The sequence below is a fragment of the Peromyscus californicus genome, unplaced genomic scaffold, assembly GCF_007827085.1.
Source record: "Peromyscus californicus insignis strain IS unplaced genomic scaffold, ASM782708v3 Scaffold_1__1_contigs__length_55948999, whole genome shotgun sequence".
Classification (NCBI taxonomy): Eukaryota; Metazoa; Chordata; class Mammalia; order Rodentia; family Cricetidae; genus Peromyscus; species Peromyscus californicus.
This window is the reverse complement of record NW_026294492.1, coordinates 786737-809778: the sequence shown is the minus strand read 5'-3', so window position 1 is coordinate 809778 and position 23042 is coordinate 786737. Positions and strand designations below refer to the sequence as shown.

The 23042-nt window shown below is 43.7% G+C and overlaps 1 protein-coding gene across 3 annotated transcripts in view; it reads right to left on the bottom strand.

Moving 5' to 3' along the window:
- Sntg2 (syntrophin gamma 2) overlaps positions 1-23042 on the bottom strand; it is a 199415-nt gene that overhangs the window by 1303 nt on the left and 175070 nt on the right. For 2 of the 3 annotated variants that reach the window (XM_052745735.1, XM_052745734.1), the window contains exons 15-16: positions 20158-20250; positions 12389-12499 (exon numbers count right to left, since the gene is read on the bottom strand). In XM_052745735.1, the coding sequence (XP_052601695.1) occupies positions 12389-12499; positions 20158-20250 (204 nt within the window). Of the gene's footprint in view, positions 1-739; positions 2973-12388; positions 12500-20157; positions 20251-23042 lie in introns of those variants that run through there. The other variant, XM_052745733.1, reaches the window with a different exon arrangement.

The following is a 23042-nucleotide window of genomic DNA, read 5'->3' as shown; positions in this document are numbered from 1 at the left end:
CTTAATTATTGACATTCTATTTATTCAATTTCAGCAAAATTCTATGATATTACAAACTGCCTAGACAATACCACAGAAAAAGCTTCATCATTTTCAGGAGGACAGCCCACTAAGGCTTGTCAGTTCCCCAGTTGTGCTCCTTGAAGCCTGGCTAGGCAGGACCTCTGGGATGGGAAGTCAGTCTCCCTCCGTAAGGGAGGGATGGAGCTATCCACAGGTGCTGAAGCTCCCCCCCCCCACATGAACCCCTGATAGTTTTACTAAGGCATTTCTCTTCTTAAAAGCAAGGATTCCATATTTCAAAACCAGCCTCTACCTTCCTTTACAAAAGACTCCACCCAAATGCCTCTCTTGTGATCTTGTCCATTCCTTTCAGAAACTGCTCCTGTCCTGGCGCTCAGGACCTTGAACCAACCAGAGTACCATGGGAGGGTGACTGAGAAAGGGGACTGGAGATTTCACTTTGGAATGACTAAGAATTTGTGCTGCTGGTACATGGAGAAAACGAGCCAGCTGGAAAATGAGTCCCATGGAGTCATACCTGGCCAGAGACAGAAAAGACACGGGGATGGGGTCCCTTGTACTTGGAAGCTGTCCTCCACCTCCTTATGCTTGTGACTAAAGGGCTCTCTTTTCATTCTGCCAATGTAAGATTCTCCTTTGCATGCAGGTGAAGCTTAACTTTGATTTTACCTGCATGATTTCTTTCTTTTTTTTTTTTTTTGTCTGAGTAATGAACAAGATACTCTAGATGCTTTGGGTTCTCTTTATATTGCTAAAGGGGTTTCATAGTGAAGCTCTGTACTTGCTACACAGGTGGCCCCATCCTAGCTGTTTGTAGGATCCATGAGTTACCTAGCTCCTTATCCCAGTGTCAACCCATCCACTTGTTTTCGGCATACCATGAGGTGGTAGTCAGGATTTTTTTTATTAGGTATGATTTTTCTCCAGAAGAGAAGAAGACCAAGTAATATTCTAGAACAAACATAAGATTCCTGCAAGCTTAACAAAACTCTACTTCAATCTGTGCATGCTCTTGGTAGTAATCTCCTTCTCAAGGGGACGAGTAGAAGAATAAAGCCACAAAGTCCACATCATGTGCATTTCAGCAGCTGTGCTTTATGTATGGGAACTGAAAATTACTTTACAAATTCCTACAATTTACTCAATAACAGCATGACACACTGGAAGAAGAAGCAGCCAGATGGCCACATGACATTGAGGCACAGATCCCAAAGCAGACTTGGTATTTCCTGGCATGGTAAATTGAAGCCACATCAAAAATTTTTGAAAAGACTATCACAAGAGAGTTGCTCCATGCAAAATCTCAGCCAAGAGCATTCCCATCCAGGAATCAAGTGTAAGTCTCTGGAGCAGGAGTCAGTCTTGGTCCAAATATAGCATCTGAACATTTCACAGAACATCTTTGGTTCAACCAAGGGCCAAGTCATGACACCTGCTGCTCTGCCTAGATCCCAAGCAGACTCTGTCAGCAGGGCCACTCTGAATTGCAGCTATGCAGGTGTTGTTGACCAAAGCCATGTTTGGTCTCTCTTGAACAGGACATTCATGGTGATCCCAGTGCCTTTCTGTGACTGCCACTCCCTGCTGACCCCTCAAACATGTGTCACAGGTGGTGGTGTGTTGCCACCTTCTACTTGCTGAGAAAGAGAATCTATAATTGACTAGAAAGACATACAGCAGGGACAGAGCAACCTCCTCCAAATTCGTCTGACAGGCCTGAGGTTTATTTAATAAAGATAATTCTTTTCAAAACTAGTTTTAGGAAAAGCAGGAAAAGCCAGATAGTGTTTGTAACTGTAGACTGTTGCTGCCCCTTCACCACATCAGCTAGGCTGTCTTCTCCAGGAGTGTCATATGTACTTTTCAAACATATTTGACATTTTAAGAAAGTGGGCTTCCAGATGAGCACTACCCACCAGTGCAATGGAGCCATGAGAAGCCCAGGTTAGGATAAAAACTTTCTGATTCTTGGTGGGATGTGATGTATTATACTGTTAGAAAAGGTACTTCTATGCTTAATCATAGCTTATTGTCAGTATTTTTCAGTCTCTGAGGTGAAGTGCACCAATCTGGAAAGAAGTCCTGAAGACCTGTGCCTGTTTACCTGTGCCAGCCCAGTCTGGAGCTGAGTTGATGGTTCATATCCCTGACACATAGATATCACCTTGCAATTCAGACTCTGGCTCCTCCATTTACTGGCCCTGCAGTCAGGCAGTGGGACATTGTCAACTGCTCCCAATATTCCTGACATTTGTTACTTGCTCTGCTGTCAATTGTTCTGCCATGATTGTCTTTAAATTATAGAAAATTTTCTGAAAATTTACTCCATGAATCTGGTGTGGTTCTGATCAAATACAGTGCATGGCTGAGCTGGGCAGCCTGGAGACTGTGTACCTTGGAGGTAGTTTCCCGGTCAGTGAAACTGATACCACACCATCCTTAGCATCCCAGTGTGACTGAGGTGGCTGAGAACAGGGGACAGTTACTGGAGTCCATCAATGTGAGATGGATATTATTTATTTATCAACATAATTAATAACATTTCCTCAGCCTCAAAACTACCACATAAACTAAGACAAAAGTCAGAGGCTACCACTTTCAGTTTCCAAAAGAGGAAATGGACTTTCAAAGCAATCTTCCAAAGTGACAAGGCCAATTAGTTGCAGAAATGTTACTTGAAGTCAGGAATCCAAGAAGCTTCACAGGGCTTCCCCGATCCCCCTGTTAGAGTTTTAGGAACTTGGTACTACAGTGTCACCATGTTGCAAGCTATCTGAGAATGAGAGTTACCCTGAGAAACCCTGAATCACCAGGATTCCTGAGATTCTCTCAAGTGCAGAATCTCAGCTTTACCCAACCTCCTTCCTCTCTGGCTGTCTTTGTCCTGGGCATACCTTGAGGACTGGGTAGTGCTGTTGAAGTGACACTCACAAGCCAGATGCCGTCATCTAGGAGGAACAGGGAACAGGGCCAGTGACTCATAGTAAAGAGGCCAAGGAATAGAGGAGGTGATTTTGATGGTACCTTCCCATGTGTATCAATCAATTGAACAAACAATTCTGAATTTGGCAGGGGTAGGGATGGAGGCATTACAGAAAAGGGCAGGAACCAAGGACCAAAAGCAAAAAGCAGGTGGTAGCTATGGGTCTGTGTATGGGTACTGTCATGGAGAAAACATGCTGGGTAGGTTCTGGGAGATCTCTAAGCTCATAGCACAGAGGACAGCCCTTTAGGAAGTACAGGGAGCTATGGGTGGAGGGTGTATAGGAGAGAGACAGAATCATGTCTGTGGGGCAAGGACACTTGTCCAGTATGAGACAGAAGGGAAGGCCTAGGGATAGGAATTCTCATCAGAAGAGGACAAGAGTCCATGAGAAAAGAGGGCATGAGTTAGACTAGAAAGGAAGCCAATGCCAGTTTTGAGAGAGGGCAGATATATGCAGGATTGGTGTTCTTTGGTACAACCCAGATGAGAGACTCCCCAAAAGCACCAGAGAGAGGTATGCTCTCCAGGAATGGTGAAGCAACCAGTGGAAGAGAGAGACAGACAGACAGAGAGAGAGAGAGAGAGACAGAGACAGAGACAGAGAGAGACACAGAGAGAGACAGAGACACAGACAAAGACAGAGAGAGGTGTGCTCTCCAGGAATGGTGAAGCAACCAGTGGAAGAGAGAGACAGAGAGAGAGAGACAGAGACAGAGAGAGACAGAGAGACACAGACAAAGACAGAGAGACAGACAGAGACAGAGAGATAGAGACAGTGGAGGAGAAGGGAGGGAGGGAGGGGAGGATGTGTGCAGGAGAAGGGGAGATCAACTCAATACACTGATCCAACTCAAGGAGCTGGAGGGACTAGTGGAGTGTAAGAATATACTGCTCTCCTCAAAGGAGGCTCCTCTTCTAATTTTATTTGGAATTTAATTGCATCAGCTGGAGTAGACTGTGGTTTTACTGTCTGGGTCTTAGCTACATGTGGTTCACTGTAACATAAAGACTGGAAATTTTCAGAAGTCAACAATTTGTAGGTTTTTAAGTTGCCCACTAATCTATGCAGCTTGATGGAATCATACACTGTCTCCTCCATCTTACCCAGGATGTGAGACATCCTTCTGTCCACTGTCTACACACTGCCTACACTGCCTGCTGCTAGTCATTTAGAAGCCATCTGTTATTAGATCAACTGTCTTGGCACCACCATGACCATTATTTTACTTAATGGTGACTCTAAAGTAGAAGACTAGTGATATTGGCAATTCAAATGTGACAATTAGAAACCATAAAGTACTTCCCTTAAACAAAAAAATTTGTTTATCATAAACTTGTATAGGAGTACTTGTATGGCGTATGCTGGAGAAAACACAGATGCACAGATTTCAGTACTAAATTAGTAACTTTTTAGTCATTGTGGCAAGGTCTCTGATAGAGGGAACTCCAGGGAGGAATTTTACTTTGGTTCAAGATTTCAGGAGATTGCAGTTCATCATGGTAGGCGGGGGCTGCTCATGGTGGCGGGAGTGTGTGGAGCTGTGGTGGCTCCTTACATCTTGAAAGATCAGGAAACAGAGATCTCAGCCAGAACCAGAAGCAGATAGATAACCTTTAAGTTCTACCCCAAACAACTCAAGTCTGCTAGCTAGACCTCAGTACTAAAGTTTCTACATCCAGGTGGGGACCAAGAATTCAAACACATGCAGGGAACATTTCAGACTCAACTCGAAATAGGTACTATTTGGGGCTTTTGGTAGCCACTGGGTGGGGGATGTTTAAAAACGCTGCCCCTGGAAATGGAGACCCTGTCATCTCTTCTGCCAAGCTCCTGTTTGTCCCTGTTGGTATTCTATTGCTGTGAAGGGACATCACGGCCATGGGAGATCTTATAAAAGAAGGTATTTAATTAGAGGCTTTCTTACAGTTTCAAAGGCTTAGTCCATTATCATCATGGCAGGGAGCATGGCAGCATGCACAGTACTGGAGAAGTACCTGAGAACTTTACATCCTAATCTACAGGCAGAAAGAGACTAGGCCTGGCATGGGTTTTTGAAACCTCAAAACCCCAGTGACAGACTTCCTCCAACAAAGCCACACCTACTCCAACAAGGCCATACCACTTAATCCTTCTAATCCTTTCAAGTAGTTCAATCCTTGGTGACTAAGCATTCAATTATATGGGCATAGGTGTCATACTTATTCAATCTACCACAGTGTTCATTTGTCAGGATTTGAAGGTATATATGCTTTTCAAAACAAACAAACAAACAAAAACATTTGCTGTCACCTTCAGAGTTGGTTCTGTAATCTGTCTCCAGGCTGTGGTGTGTGTTAGGTGGTGAAATCTTCTAGACTTTTTCTGGTTCACATCCTTTTTTAAAAGAAGGATTTATTTTTATTTTTAATTATGTGTATGGTTGTATGTTTATGCTGGGGTATATACATGTGACTACAGATACTTGTGGAGGTCTAAACAGGGAATCAGATCCCCTAGAGTTAAGTTATAAACACTACAAATTTCAGGGCAAGGGTCCTATAAATTGAACTTGGGTCTTCTACAAGAGCAGTATGTGCTTTTAACCACCAAGCGATCTCTCCAGCACCTCTGTGCAGTGGGATGTCTTTGTGTATACTGTGAATATATGTTGTTCCCATTGGTTAATAAATAAGCTGCTTTGGCCTATGGCAAGAGATACAGGAAAGAGAAAGGTGGGATGAGAGAGATGCCAGCCTGCCGCCCAAGGAGCAACAAGATGCCAGCAGACCAGTAACACCATGGCCACGTGGCAACATATAGATGAATAGAAATGGGTTAATTTAAGATGAAAGAGCTAGCTAGTAAGAAGCCTGAGCCATAGGCCATACAGATTGTAATTCATATAAGGCTCTTTGTGTTTACTTGGGACTGAGCAGCTGCAGGACTGTGTGAGACACAGGAAAACTTTTGCCTACACCTCTGGTTCACATTCTTATTCTTCCTCTTTCAGTAAATAACAGAATTACAAATTAATGCATTTTATTGACTTTGGCAGGATGTTAAGAAAAAAATGACTTCTGCAAATGACCCTGACTCTGTCACTTTTGCTGTTTCCACATATTTTAAGACGAACAACTTTTGGCAAAGCTGTTTTAATTAATTCAGTTTTTTCAATTTGCCATGGCTCCAGAGTAACTCATGCACACACTGACAGCAAGAAAGCTTGGGATGAAGAGTGCCTATGGTTTCACTTTTTTTTCCTGTGCTGGTAAATATTTTATTTAGAAATTTCCAAGTTCTGACGAAGATAAATAACTCCTGCACATTTTATTCAACCAAGGTCAATATCTTGAAGGACAGTATAAAATTTCTCTCATTTTTAATTTAATGCCAGAGGGTAAAATATTGATAGTGATGCACTGGAAAGAGATCTTCAGCTATTCTGGTGTACAAATAATTTACAAATGCACAAAACTGACTGGCACTGACTCACATCAGTATATACTTTGCCACTTGGCTAATCATTAGTCTCTGCAAGGCTGCCAGTATAGCCTCCTGTCTTTCCTTCCTGTTCTAGTGAGGACAGCAAGATGATAACCTCCATCTCCCTCTTCTGGGGGCATACCAACACTTGTGCTTCTGTTTCCCTTTTTAAAAGCACAGTGCTCAGATCGACTTTTCATTCTATCATTAACACGAATGATGTTTCTTTGAACCTAAATCTTCAGCCTTTACTCATCTCCAGGGCCAGTGAATAATGAGAGCACACTGGCATTCCACAACATAGATGGAAATTAGGTCCAGCTGTCCCTGCTTGTAAAATCTGTTATTTAATGAACTATAATTAGAAGAAAAATGGTTAATAAAATGGACAGGGAGTAGAAGGTATAATCTAGGCAGTTTCCTTGGATACAGAGAAATCGAGTCTACGGCACACATGTGCAGGTGCAGCTAGGCCAGCCACGCTTCAGGGTGTCCAACACACATGTGTTGTTTGGCTGTGGGGACAGAGTACTCTTTGTATGTGGAGATAAATCCTTTAATAAAGCTCCCAGGAACTCAATTAGCTTTCTAGATAGCACCTCTTTCCAGGTAGAGCCTCATCTCTGTGATGTTTCAGCCTACATTCACTTTCAGGGGCGTGGGGGTTCTCTGCCTTTCCCAAAAACCTAACGGGTACCCAGAGAGTGGTATCTGTACTCTAGAAGGGACCCTGGGGCATAAGAATGTGACTAAGGAACCACTCAGGGCTTTCTGATCATCTAACTGGGTAGCTTTTCCTTGTCACTAATAAAATCTTTAAATTTTAATTAAAAATTAAATTTTAAACAGACACGTATGATTTATTATTACCTCCAAAACTCTCATAGCTCATTCTTTTAAAAGAATCATTTCCAAAGGTTGGGGTGAGCTAACCCTGAAGCACACTGCATGTGTGTTGTACTGAGTTTAACTGATAGTGATGGTTAAGAGCACATTCCATGCCTGCCCACAGGTATAGACTTCTGCCCTGGAAAATGATGTCCATATCAAGAATTGGGCATGTGCATGTTTTCATGCACACTGGCCCTTGGTTCCAGGCCTCATTTTCAGCAGGATGTCAACTAGCTCTGAGTGTCATGGTTCCTGTTTTCCTAGACCAAAAGAAGCCTTGTAGCCTCCAATTGGCCATCATCAGTTTGTCTCTTGGTCACCCTTACCTATCAGGCATGGTGATGAGAATGCTACCTGGACACGCACTGCTGAGTATGGAAGACAAGCAGAAGAAAACAGTCCTCTCAGGGGAGATTCCATGCTTAGTGATAGAAGAAGGTTCTGGAGATGGTGGGGCCATATGGGTGGGGCCATATGGGTGGGGCCCACATGATGAGAGTTTTGTTCTTGTTTAAAAACTCCTTCCACTAAGTGAGGACACAGAGAAGGTGGTATTTGTGAACAAGAAAGCCTCAGACACCAGAAGCAAGATATGGCTGGACCTAGGACTTGAAGCTCCCAGGACTATGAATCGACCTGTTCTCAAACTCAGCTCCATGCTGGCGTCCACCTGGTGTCCTCTGGTGCCTCACTCTGGAATAGCATCTCAGGGCCCTCTCTCCAGTGTCTAATTATGCTGATTTTTTTCCACTTCGGGCCCTTTTTCTTCCTTTCTGCATTCATAGATTGTTTCAGGGAACAGGCCCATAACTGCTTGCCTCACTGCAGGGCCAACTCGTTCAGTTAGCTTAGGATCTGAGCTGCCAGAGTGCCTTAGAAATCTCAGCCCAGTGATATCCCAGATGGGGTAAACTTATTGTCAAGTCACCATTTCCAGTGTTTTCCTGATGGAAGAGGAGTTGTACACTTGCTTAGAGATTACATTGTGTGGGAGCTCGTTTTCAGGTTCCTTGTGGCTTTACTCAGCAGGTCCACATAGAGAGAATGACTAGGACCATGGGCCTGAGTGCAGGTCTCTCAGATGGTCTGCACTTGACTGTGCTGGGGGGAGATCTTTTGCTCCACCCCTTGGCGTCTCTATAAATACCCTGGGGCAGGGACAGTCGGGGCTCATTGGAAAAGGTTCCAGGCCCTCTCAAGGCTATCCTTTACTTTCTATCTGTTTATCTCCGCAATATAAATCCTTCTATCTAATATTTCCTGCTGCTCACACTCAAGAAAACTCTGGGGAGCTGTGGGGTTGGTAGGTAAACACCCCACAACATTGAGCTATGTGTTTCTGTTAATACTGTAATTCTAATTCCATGAACAGATAGGACACAGTAACTTTAATTCCATGACAGACAGGCACACTCAAAACCAAACAAAGGTAAAGTAAGCCACCTGCTATTGTGGGTTGGTTAAGTTGTGTGAACAAGCTTGTGTGGAAGCAGACTCTCAAATGACTCTGAGGAACATTTGGGACTGGGCACTGCACCTGAGAGGCATTGAATCTCAGAGTTTCTACTCTGAGACCTCTACAGAGGTCTCTACTCTTCCTGATGCAGACAGAATTCATCTCTCCCTGATTCCTGCTCAGTGTTACAATCTGTGTAATGATTAGGTTGGGTTAGGTTGTCCATTCTTCTTTGCTCCTTCTGATTTTCTGAAGTAGTTTTTCAGTGTAACTAACTCAGCAGCATCAGCAAAGCATGCCTGGCATTGGACTCTGTGGGGAGACTGAACAGCAGTTTGCTGCCTGCTGCTCTTAGCTCACAGTTATCCACACTCAGTCCTTCTCTCAGCATCTGATAGGCTTCTCTGGCTTCCTGATGATACACAGATTGCTCTTGGAGGGTGAAAATTATGCGCTATTGTTTCTCTCAAAGACAAAATTATTCTTCATTAGACTGTGTTTTGTTACATGGATACAGACGGGAATATTAGGAGTAAGATGAGTGCATCACCTGCAGTGGTGAAAGTGTTTCCTTTTAATCATGGGAAGTATTTTCTCCTGAGAAACTTGAAAAACTCTGAGTATATTTTGGTAATACCTCCCTTTCTCTTCCCCTCTTCCTTTTCTCTCCTTCTCCCCCACTCTCTCTCTTCCTTGAGCCAGGGTCTCATGTATTCCAGGGTGCCCTTGAATTTGTTATGTAACCAAGGAGGACTTTCAACCTGTTATCCTCCTATCTCCAACTCCAAATTGCTGAGACTGCAGGTGTGTGCCACCACACCCAACATTCGATAGCATTTCCTGCACTCAGTTTCTTTTTCAGTGTTAACATATTAATTTAAAACACATTAGTAAACTACGTTCAGTGGACCTCATGCTGTAGAAATAACCTATCTAAACCTGCCCTGAGAAACTCAAACTCAGACACAAGGCTGGGGGCGGGGACATCACAGCGGGAGGTAGGGGTGGGGTTGGGGACTGTTCTTCCACCGCTGTCCCATACTGTGTCTCCTCATAATCTCACTGTACGTCACGCGTCTCATCAGTCTTTCACTGACGAAGATTTCAGAAGTGGGGGAGATGCTCTGTTGGTAAAGTGTTTGCCACACAAGCATGAAGACCCGAATTAAGATACTCAGCAACCGCACAAAGCTACCTAGCACTGGGAGAGCAGAGACAGGTGGATTCTCAGAGCTTACTGCCTGCCAGCCTAGCTGGCTTAGTGAGCTCCAGTCTAGAGAAAGTCCTTGTCCCAAAAAATAAGGCAGAGAGAGACAACTGAGCCAGATATCAAACATCAACCTCTGGCCTCTACACACAGTACACAGACATATATGTACACCTGCATGCACGTGTGCACACACCCGCGTGAACACATGCATACATGAACCACACATGAGAGAGAGAGAGAGAGAGAGAGAGAGAGAGAGAGAGAGAGAGAGAGAGATTGAGGCTTTATTCTAACTCCAAGAACACCTAGAGGTCTAACTCTTTCCCCGTTTCACATAAGCTACAGCAGATGTAGCTGGGACCATTATTTCTGAGATGAGCAGGGTTATGTGAGGAACCATCCATGTTTCTTTCCCTTGTCATAGTAAGCTCTGGGCTGCACCTGCAGAAGCCTCCAAAGCCCAGGTGGTACCCTTGGTTCTTGCTTCACTTCAGTTAAAGCCTCAGCCTTTTTCTGCCTATTCCCTGCTTGTGTCCCAAGAGAAGCCCAGGTAGTCTGAGCTCTATGAAGCCTCAGGGTTGGGCTGCAAGTACGTATGTTTGAATTTGTTGAGATATATTCACACACCTTCCAAACATTGCTATGTATGTATGTATGTATGTATGTATGTATGTACGATTTCTCATTCTTTTCCTAAAAATATCCTCACAGAGTGTTTAATTTTCAGCATTATTCATCCAGTATTCATCTCTATGGCCTCTGTAAATTTTAGATCTTTTTCTTTTCTAACAACTAGGATGGAAACCCACATAATCCAAACTAAGGGTCACAAAGAGGTTAACATTCATTTCAAATCACTACACACCCATTCACACTCATCTCATACTGATGCATTCACTCCTTTATCAACACAGCCGACCTACAGTTGACTGACTGATGGCTGAAAGATAAGAAATTATACCTTTAAATCCCACAGTACCACTTGCTGAGGGGCATCTCAGATGCCAGGCAAGCATGTGCTGCTCTTTCAGCTGGTGTTCTAGGCAACAACAGTGTCTCAAGCATACTCTGGACCTAAGTCCTCAGGGCACTGTGACTCCTAGGCTGAAGATGTGACAGTGACAGGACCCTGCCATGGGTGCCCCATCAATGAACAGACCAGGGGGAAGAAGAAATCTTGACATGAAAGTGATACAAGTCACTCTCTGCTCGACTCTCCCCACTCAGTAATTTCCACTCAGACCACAGGACTGAACTCACAGTAGAGTGCCAGGATGCAACCTCTCCAGCCAGCCTAGTGTGCCAAGAGTCTCATCTCCCCACTTCCAGCTCACCACAGAAGCCCACAGCCTATCCCAACCCGGGGCTTTACAGCTGGCCCATTTCCAGAGCTTCACACCCTTCCTCCAGCTCAAGGCTCCGCAGCTTTTCCCCCAAACTCAAGGTTCCACAGTACATTCCCTGAAGCTTATCACCACAAACCTCCATAGTTTGCCCTCACCTCAGGACTTCACAGCTCGCCTGCCCACACTCAGGAACCCAGAGCCTGAATGTCCCATCTCAGAAACCCATAGCTTCCTACTATCCTTCAGGGCTGTAATCTTGAACTGTCCACAGCCTGCCCAGTATGTGCATATCCCACTGACCTTGGCCAATTCTCCACATAGAAGAGCCAAGCAATTCTGCACAATCTCTCTTCTACTTAGAAAGCAGTTCTGAAACACTCTTTTGTGGAGTGAGACAAGGAAAAGATAAAAATAGACCCTAAACCTTCACATATAACAATATCAGGTGGGTTGTGTTGCTCAGGTTAATTTCCTAAGAAAGAAATGCAAGGGAAGAGGTGACATTCTAAACAGTGTGTGTGTGTTCCACACACAAGTCTTTCAATGTGCTAAATTTATATTTTCATTTGACTGTAGTCTGTATTAAAGCTAGTTTGTTGATGATATATTTATGTAAAAACATGAAGGAAGTCTACCTATTAATTACAAGAAGATACCTCAGTGTGGTGCTTTTGAAAGGCACAGGGGACTTTTCTTACATTCACTACTATAGACATTCCATCAGACAATGCAGTTTGCAAAACTCTTCTATTAGATTTCGGCTTCTACAGCATTTTAAAGTATTGATTTCCTGCTACTATTTACTAAGCAGTGTGTGGATTTTGATAGAATTAAGTACTTTGTTTCATCTGTCACAATTTCAGGACACAAACTCTCCGCGAAAAATCATCAGCCCTGGGTTTGTTAAGTTGATTTCCAGCTTTGGGATGAACTTGTCTCCTTCTCATGCTATGTTTTTACCAGCTGACCCCTCTCCTTATATGTCTGTGGGTGCAGGATATGCAAGCTTTACCTTCGTTTCGATCTGTTTGGTATCCGGATTCTGAAACAGCAGCTTTACTTTAGTTTTCCCATCATCTGAAGATCCCTTAAGCTGGGAGAACTTGAATCTCCAGAGCACGTTCTGCAGAGAAATGAAATAAATGAGTGATTCATAAGCATTTACTTTATCATCATTTAATTAATATCTAATAAATCAAAGCACCTATCAGGGTAAATGCCATTTGTTATGACATGTCCACCCTCAATGTGTAGAGGCTGATCCCCATGCCCAGCCAGCTCAGGGTCACACACTGGCCTCTCTAGTCTTCACCCTGCTTTTATCCTCCTGGTCTTCCTGTACTTACCCTGGAAGTTTTCTAAGACCGTTGCTTCCTTCTTCGCTTGCAGAACTATAAAGTCTACTGAAGGCAGGCCTCTTATCCAGTAGGATACCTGCCACAGTGCAGTTAACATAGAAAGCTTGGATCCTGGCTATATCATCCCACCATGGCTACACACTGTCATTCAGCCTCAGGTTCCCGAGAACCAACAGGACAACATGAGCAGCATGGCCTTACACTACTGCTTCAAGTTTGCTTAGCACTTGCTGAGATGCTTCAGAGGCAAAATGTCATCTCAGCTCTCAGAAGGCTGACACAGGAGGATAACCACAAGTCTGAAGGTAGACTGGTTCACATAACCAGCAAGGGCTCCACAGGGAGAACCTGCCTCACAAAACATGAAAACACAATCCTTATCTTCCTAGTAAAATACCAATGGGAATTAGCATTTAGCATCCTGCAGGTCAGGATTTTATTGCAAACACTGATTTCTAAGTAATGAATAAAGAAACATTGATTTCTAAATGACCAACAAAGCATTTTCATTGTCAGCTGGACAAGGAGGAGGGGGATGGAAAGTCTCAAGATGCTTTTGTCCCTCCAGATGGCAAGCTGTGTGCCACACTGTCCACGCTAGCCTCACGATTCCATTCCTCATGATATGTTTCATACTGAATTGAGGACATGGATCAATGGAAAAGTCTCGAAAGCCCATGCTCCTTCTATATTTCAAGGCAGCTGGAATCCACAGTATCCTGGGAACCACTCATTCCATCCTTGCCTTTTCTTGGTGCTGAGGCTGAGAGTTCTGGTAGATCCAGGTACATAGGTGTTTTCAGAGAAAAATTACCAGAGTCTGTTCAGATTGAGAACTTGAGAAATCTCACCCCAGTCACTGCACAAGACTGTCAATTTTATCATGCAGCCCTTGTTCATGGGTGATGTAAGACAATGGTGCTTTTCTGCTTCTCCTGGTTTGGAATGTGAATACATGGTGAATCGGGTAGTAAATAGGCCTATTCTCCTTTTTTCTTTTTTGACTCATGTCCTAAGCATGGCAATGCCTTAAGCACCCTTGGATGGTTGACACTTACATAGCTAGTTGTCTTTAATGACTAAGAATCATTTGTTTCAAATTTCTCATGCTTTCTCTCACGAACTTAAAATGTAATTTTTTTTCAAAGAAAACTATTTCTGAAAGCTGTGAGTGTTATTTCTGCCTGTGGTCTAAGTGAGCTACTTCATTTCTATACTCTGAGCCCTTCTCAATATGTGACTGAACCTCCGTACACAGGTCTGGGTATGCAAGCTGGGAACTCAGAGCCCAGATTGGCTGCTTGGAGAGCATGGCAATAACAGTGCTCTCTTTAGTTAAAAACATCAGGAGATGAATATGAAAGGGCATTGGGTTTCCCACTGGAGTAATAAAGGCTGAAGGGCATCTCAACACTCAACTCTGAATCACGGAGCTGGAAGGCATCTTTGTGTGGTTTTAGCAACTGAAGCACAGGTCTCCAGTTACATGGCATACATATATTAAACACAAGACCTTCCCTTTTTGTTTTCATCATTGACAGTTTTGCTGACAGCCACTTCTCACCCTTCAAAACTACTTCGGGTTTTAAGGCATTGCAGGTGGAAAGTGACACCAATACTCTCTTTAGGGTGCCTGATGGCATCCACAGGGGCCATGATACTGGAATGGTGATGTTTTGTTTCTAGCAGAGTGACCTCCATATCTTCCCTTCTACCAGACAGTGTCCTTTTTCTTTTGAATTTGGTCTCTCTGTGCCTCTACTTCCTCCAGTCTTAACTCAACCTCCAGCCTGGGGATCAGGCTTCATCGGCACCAGCACAGCATTGAGCAAACAGGAGATCTGCACTGAGCAAACTGGAGTATTGCTGCTGTGATCGAGGAACATCCCTGAGGCAAGAAAAACAGAATTCCACCATTCCAGGAGTTCTCCAGTTAATGGCACCAGAAATATTTGCCTCCTCTGATCCTGAGTGGCAGAAAATTCCCAAGTGTGGCTTCTTTCAGAGAGGGAAAAGAGCCTGGGTGTTGCTGGAAATCTGAGTGACACAAACCCTGGAGTCCTAGGCTCTGTGTTGCTGCTGTAATCCCACTAGAGACAAGGCTGGGTGTTCAGACTGTTCACAATAGCTGGTGAAGGCAGCTCTCCTTATCGGCTTTGGGTATCTGGCTGATCTTTATTCCACACATGTGTGTCAGGAACTCAGTCTCTGCTTCACCTCTTCACTTCCAGCTCTTCTCCTGCTTCCATGTACCATGACAAGACCAGAATGTCAGTTAGTGTCAAGCCATAGAGCAAAAGAAAGCTGTGATGACCAGTGTCCTAACGCCAGCTAGCCCATAGATACATCAGGTCTAGGGCTATGGCCATATATCGAGAATGGTGTTTTGGATTATTCTCACTTTGATGATTTTGAAATGTCCTTCTAGAAATGAACAAATGTGTGCTAGACTATGGTCTTCTCACTTAGTATCCAGGTCCAAGCATGTTTCCTGCCCTTCCTAATTATTCCTTATGTTAATGAAATAGATAGCTAATACGAATGGATTGTTGCTTGGAGACACCTGTTTGTCTCTCTCTGGTAAAAGTAGGGATGACACAATTTAACAATTAGTGTATGAGAGATGACTGTGGATATCCACTAAAGCAGGAGCAGTTATCCAGAATTCTAGCACAGTGTGTGTGTGTGTGTGTGTGTGTGTGTGTGTGTGTGTGTGTGTGTGTGTAGGTACATGTGTCTATGCTGGTATATGCATGTGTGTACTTGTGCATGTGGAAGCCAGAGGATTAACCTCAGTTGTTCCTCAGGTGCATTCTACCTTATTTTTAGAGATAGGCCTGTCATTGGTCAATAAGCCCCTGGTATTTACCTGCCTTTTCATCCTCTGGCTTCCTTATGTGGGTTCTGGGGCTGGACCTCATGCTTTCAAGGCAAGCACTCTATTAACTGAGTCATCTCCTAAGTGCCAGTGAGTCTAAGTTTTACACACCAAAATCTCAACATGTCTAGCCCACAGATCTATTTGGTTTTCTCCACAATGACTTGGACAAAAGGCACAACTATCCATAAATATTTCATGCTTGGTTGTTATTTATATTTCAGAGTTTACAGCAATAATTTAAACCTCCTTACATGGAGTTTACAAATGCTGTACTTGTTTAGGGAATGAAGACTTGTAATTAAGGCCAAGAGGGGAGTGTTCCATGGACTCAGGACCTTGTTTACCTATCACAGCTGTGTTGGAGAAACTTTCTCAGTATAGAACTTACTGAAGAGGTCACCATGAAAATGATGCAAGGACAGGAAGTGAGAGCTCACCTTTAAAAAGGCATAGTCAGGAGGTTGTGGCCCAAGCTCAGCAAAGATCATCTTAACTGGATCTTCAGGAAAACTTGTCAGATAATGGATGAGGTAGTGATCCAGTGATTAGGTGTGAAGCTTACAGGGAGATGCTGGATGAGGCAGTGATCAGGTGTGAGGCTCACAGTAGTGGTGGAAAGCTGTCACCCAGAAGCAGAGAATCTGGGAGAACTGAATTTAGAAAAGGATCTGCTGGGTTTCCATGGGAAACCACAGGCCAACTCTATCATTACCCAGAGCTGCTGTGGGATATTCTCTATGCTGTGAATGTGTTGCTCTGATTGGTTAATAAATAAAGTGCTGATTGGCCAGTAGCCAGGCAGGAAGTATAGGTGGGACAAAGAGAATGGGGGATTCTGGGAACAGGAAGGTTGAGTCAGGAGATGCTGCCAGTCGCCACCACCATGAGTAGCAACATGTAAGATATCGTTAAGCCACGAGCCATGTGGCAAGGTATAGATTTATAGAAATGGGTTAATTTAAGATGTAAGAACTAGATAGCAAGAATCCTGAGCCATTGCGCCAAACAGTTTAAATAATATAAGCGTCTGTGTGTTTATTTTATAAGTGGGCTGTGGGACTACAGGGACTTGGCGGACCCGGAGAGAAACTCTCCAGCTACACAGAGCATTCTGGGTAAGGGGCAGTCACTTTGTCTAGTCCAAGGAGGCATTAAAGGACTGACATAAATTCTAATGTTTAATGGCCAAAGTTCAGGTTGATTAGATCATCTAATCTAATCAAAGGTCAACCTCAGGAACAACTGAGGTTAACCCTCTGCCCTCCACATGCGTAAGTATACACAGTCACTGGTGAGTCCAGATCCCAAGGGCTCATAGCAGTCATGTACAGCATTAAGAAACAAATGATACCATTGGAAAACTTGGTTATGTTAATTTTAAGGGAAAGATGCTAGATTCAATGGTAAGAAATATCCCTCAGAGTACCATTTGAGACTTGCCTTGGAAATCAGGAACATTGCCTGAGGAAAAGGAGGGCAGGAAGCAGGCAGGGATTCAAAAGTGAAGGAAGGTGGCTGATGTATGACTGAGCTGATAATGTAACATCATCAGTTATAGATATCCACAAGTTCAGTATTCAACATCCAGAGAACCCAGCCCTCACCCAAGAGGGAAAGTTTGTCCACCATGGGATCAACCTCCACACAGGAACAAAGGGCCATGTAACCACGAGGCTAAACTCACTGATTGGGTTTTAGCTCAGAACTTCCCACAGACCCTTACAGAAACAGGAAGGGAGCTACAGAGTACTAGACCCCTCTTTCCAGGTCACCAGGAACCAGAATTCACATTAAGACCTCCTGGCAGTGTTGCCTAGTCCTGGCTATTCATTGGACAGTGGGTAGACACGGTAATAGCCTCTTTTTTTTTTTGGTTTTTCGAGACAGAGTTTCTCTGTGTAGCTTTGCGCCTTTCCTGGAACTCACTTGGTAGTCCAGGCTGGCCTCGAACTCACAGAGATCCGCCTGGCTCTGCCTCCCGAGTGCTGGGATTAAAGGCGTGCGCCACCACCGCCCAGCAAGTAATAGCCTCTTGTACAGTCATAAAAGACCCTCTGCAGACTCTTGTGTGGACTGTGCTAATCCCTATACTGACAGGAAGCCTGGGTGAGTAAACCAAAGGCAGAAGCACAGTGAACCTCCGTGGGATCTCCAGCAGGCAGCAAATCTTCCTTGGTAAGGGCTTGGCCAGGATATATTCCAGGATGTTGCCAAGTACAGCAGAGAAGACACACAGAGACTCCTACAGGCTCTGTAGACGTAGACCATGCCAAGTTGCCCTTAAGGTAGAATCCAGAGGTCTCAGATTTGGTGTCCTGAAGTGCAAGGCTGTGCATCAGAGAAGCAGCAGTAGATACTACATGGGGTGTTCTCTTTCCTCCAGGGTAGATGCTATAACATCACACTCATCCCAGAAGGTCATGTGCAGCAAGAGTATTCAGGTCTGCCTTCCTGCTCATATTACTAGCAAGTACAGGTCCTGTGCCTGTCTGTGTACATACCAGGGTCAACAGAAAGGTACAATGAAAATAACCCTTGACAAGGGTCAGAAAGTCATTTGCTGACTGTGGACTATAAGCATGGATGGACTTTGATGTTGGATGCAGAATTAAAATCCATTTTTGATATTAAATTTTTATGCTATTGCATTTTGTTATTACTACAATCACTGTATGAGTCCATACTGGGAAACATCATGATTTCCCTGGCAGGAAGTGAAGTGAATGTTTTCAGGAGCCAGGATTGTGTGACAGAAGCAGCTTCCATCTCTGTCTCAGGATTTTTCCACCTCTGCACACAGAGTGTTTGGATACTATAATTCTATATGGTACTCTCCTGTTTGTGGCAGGTGCTGAGCCGCACAGCAGGCCTCCATCACAAGCATTCCAGATGTGGCAGATGGTCCCTTCCAGGTCCTGGCAATGAAAAACCTTCTTCAGACATCTCCATGTGTCCCCTAGAGGGCACACTTGTCCTGACTGAAATCTTTGTTCTGGCAGAAGGAACAGAAGTGGAGGACTTTTAGATAAAGTCACTGTAAGTACTTATCAACTGGTTGCAGAGACTGGGTCACAGAAGAGTGTAAGTAGCCCAAGAGGCTTAGATAGGGCAGCTTGGAAATAACTACGAGAAGAAAATGATTGCTGGTTTTTAGGAACCTTCCATGATGCTTCACTTCTTCACTGTGAGCTCTGGGAACAGTGAAAGGCCAAAACTGAGCTTGCACAATGTATGTGAAAAGCAGGTTTCTGGAACTCTGATTATGGTTAGTGATGGTAATGAAGACAGGATCTAGTAGAATCATGTGTATGGGTGAGCTCAAGCATGAGCCCTCAAAGACCAGACCAGAAGGGCATCACTCATGTCAAGTGGCACATCCACAAACTGAAGCTTTATACAAGAAAATCCCCAACAGTCCAAATTTTCCTAAGTCCAGATTGGCTCCTGCTTGGAGGGACTCAGATAGCCTGAGTGGACAATAAAGACATCTTTTCTGCTTTGTTCTGCAAGAGCAGCTACAGGAATCAGCTCCCTATGAGCCATGGGGTTCCCTTGCATGAGGCCCCTTGATCCTGCTCAAGACTTCCACAGAAACCACTCTTCTGCTCTGTGTGTCTGCAGCGTGCTGCCATGCTTTGCCCTTGCTAATGAAAGCCTGTGAGATCTCTAAACTAAATACACTGGCAACCTCTTTTCACAGCAGCATACATCATAGGCATGCTTTCCCAATCTCCACTCATTCTTAATTAAAAAAACAGATTTTAGCCGGGCGGTGGTGGCGCACGCCTTTAATCCCAGCACTCGGGAGGCAGAGCCAGGCGGATCTCTGTGAGTTCGAGGCCAGCCTGGTCTCCAAAGCGAGTTCCAGGAAAGGCGCAAAGCTACACAGAGAAACCCTGTCTCGAAAAACCAAAAAAAAAAAAAAAAAAAAAAAAAAACAGATTTTTATAAATATTATGTGATAAAACATTGGCTCTTCACTTTGGCAAACATTTTTTCTTATTACTTATGTATTTAGGAGAGCCCTCAGATGATGGTGGAAATAATCCAGTGAGTTCCACTACTCACACAGGTGGCTTTAATCAATGATGCTGGAATTGAGGGTAGCTTTCTATTCATGGATACATTTTACCAACATGTAGAGCTTATTCTCACCAAAACTACTCAGGTTTTAAGCAATGGTTGGGATTCTTTTCACTGTGTCTTAGTGTTGTGTGTTTTTTCCTTCAGAGGGATCAAGAGAACCCCATCATATGCTTTCTTCTCTCTCCTTTCCCACTTCTCTCTCCCTCCCTCCCTCCCTTCCCTCTCCCCCTCTCTCTTTGTGAATCATAATTGCCAAACACCATTTTGCTGGAGTTTTGCTGCATGGCTCTAGGGACTGTGAACACTCAGGGATCCCAAACTAGCAAGAAGGAAGGCAGGTTATATAGGCAGACCTTTGGCTCAGTGCACAGCTGGTGGGTGCTGTCTGCTCTCAGACACCTCTGAGTAAGTGCAATGTAACATGTATAGTGTCTACAGGGGGTCACTACGTCTTACCTTTGTTTTACCGTCAAAGCAGGTAAATCCCAGAGCAAAATCCACCGTGAAGCACAGCATTTCTCCTTGCCAGCTGCACAGATATGTTTTTGACTAGAAAAGAGTATCAATTTTGAGTAAGCACTTTACAATAGTTCTGGTTAACTATAGGAAGGTAGTTGGCACATTACTACTTTAGCCAAAGTATGCTGTTTTAAGTCTAAACACACAAATTATGTAGAATAAATTAGAAGGTTTGGGGGTTGTAGGGAACTGCACAGACACCAATAGGCAGGGAGATCTTCATTGTTTTCTGTGTTTAGACAGACAAGGATGTCTTTAAAGGCATCAACTAAACAAAACCAAATCATTAAAACATTTCAACAAGTATCTGTTCTCCAAGGTACCTCTAAAAATACTCACTGGAGTAGTCTAGAGCATATAAAGTACATATAGAAATAAATAGTCCTAAAATTGGAAAACGTCTTTTTGTCAACTTCAGCAATCAGTTTTCAGGTTAAGTTACCCCAGTAAACAGAAGATCTGAAGCCATCATTTGAGTGGGGAAAATCTGGGTGCTTTTCATGTGATAGGGATGAAGGTGTTGCTTAGGGATGACGATGAAGGGGGCAGGACTTGATTTTCTGGATCTCTGATGTGTGTGTGTTTGTGCACATACACAAACTCACATGTCCAACACAGGGAAGTCAGGAGGCGCTCATCTCACATTTCCATTGATACTTATCACTACACACAGGGTGCCCTGTACATTGTCTGCCCCGATACTGGTTCTGTCATCTATCTGTTTTTATACTATATTTTTTCCTAGTAACTAGACAAATGCCCTGAATATCATTGAAATGTATCAAAGATCCCCGCTGTGACTGTCACCACATCTTGGCTCCATTCTCTCCTTTACCTCTCATGGGAAGACAGAGAGCAGGCCCACAAAGTGAGGACCCTATCCAACATGACTTGACGACCCTTCCTTCTTCTCAGCCTTCAGTCAGCTTCCTAATGTTGGCAGGTATCCATAGCTGCCCACCAAAATCATGCACAAAGCAGATGCCCACTGCATACTATGCAAACTACTAGTGTTTTGATGCTGGTGGGAATTGGAAGCTCCAAGCTGTTCCTCTAGCTCACCTTTTCTAACTTGACCCAGACCATAAGACATGCTCACATTCTTTCTGCCAAGTCCATGACAATTTAGGCTTTCATAGTTTAGGACTTGCTATTTTTTCTAGAATTTAAATGTAGTGATTATAAACTATGAGAAAACATTTCTAGGAAATCATTATATTCTTGTAGCCCAAGTCTCTGACATCATGAAAGCAGTGGAACTGTGAACCCCAGTGGATAGTGCCTGATCTTTGGAGGGCAGGAGAGCATTGTTGCAGAATGTTACACATTCCCTCAAAGGACAGAGGAAAGAGGCAAAAAGTTTGTGCAGAGGCTCAGCCCTACAGAATCTCACAGCAGAGTCAGTCAGTGTCTGCCAAATACACAGTCTCTTCCCAAATCTTCAGAATCTGGTATGGTGTGTATATTTGTGTATTTGTATTTGTGTGTGTGTGTGTGTGTGTGTGTGTGTGTGTGTGTGTGTATGCATGTGTGTGTGTATGTGTGTGTGTGTGTGTGTGTGTGTATGTGTGTGTGTGTGTAATATCAGTATTCCCATTGTGTTATATATTTACTCCTTCTTTTCCTTAATATTTTGGGGAAAAAAAAAAACCTGTTTCCAGTTTGCGGAGAGGAGTCTGCCTCGTGGTCCATTCAGTGGGACAAAGGCATCAGAGGAGTGGTCATAAACATGACCACTTTGAAGGTACCCTTGTGGACTGCTTACATTTTTAAAATTAAATCAGCAATTTAAACCTTTTAATGCAACTGATGGGGGGCATTTTCATGACACATATTTGGAATTGCTCAAGATATGGAGGCTATAAGAATAACTTACTTAATGACTTTAGATCTACTGGTAAAGCATGGATAAAAGTTGCATACAGAATGCCAGCTGCTGGGTAGAGGAGTAAGATGTGTCTTTTCTTGAGGGACTCTATCTAAAACATGTTATACAACGACCTACAAAACAGTGCTTAGTGGTTGACCATGGCATTGGACACCTAACAGAGCTTTGTGAATAAATTACTGTGCTCAGGAGAGAAGTACTAAATGCCTCCCACAACAACTGCCCAGACTTTAGAACAAGTTTCCAGAGCGTTTTAGAACATATTATATGAAAATGTCAGAGAGGCCTTAATAATAGCTCAAAATACATGGCTGTGAAGGTCAGCTTCAGAACAAAAGCAAAGGCAACAAAAAAGAGCAACCAATGTTTAAGAAAAATATCAAAAACTTCAGGCACAGAATCACCTGGGGAGTTTAAAAAAACAACAAAAAACCTAAGACAAAACCAAACGAGAATACCGGTGATCATAAAACGCCTTCTCAACTTTGTTCTGGATAAAGAGCCTTGTTGCCTAGAGATGGCGCAGAATCAACCCCAGAACAATTGCTCATGTCCAAGGAGGAAATTATGTTAAAAGAGTGAACAGTCAGTTGGGTTTAGCGCTGCTTGTCTGTAATGCCAGTTTTCAGGAAGCTGAGGCAGAAAGACTGGTAGTATGGGCTAGCCTGGCCTACATAGTCAGACCCTGTGAAAACAATAAAAATGATGATGGTGATGGTGGTGGTGGTGGTGGTGATGATGGTGATGATGATGATGATAATGATAAAGACATCAAGCCAAGCAACTTGAAAAGGTCCTGGACGCCAACACAGAAAAGTGAGGAACAGGTCTGATCACATTCACTGTGGAGAATTGGTTTGTATTCATGAGGAATGTGGTCACAGTGTCCTTTCTGGTGCTCTCTTTGTGCCTCCTACATTCTCGTGTGTGTGTG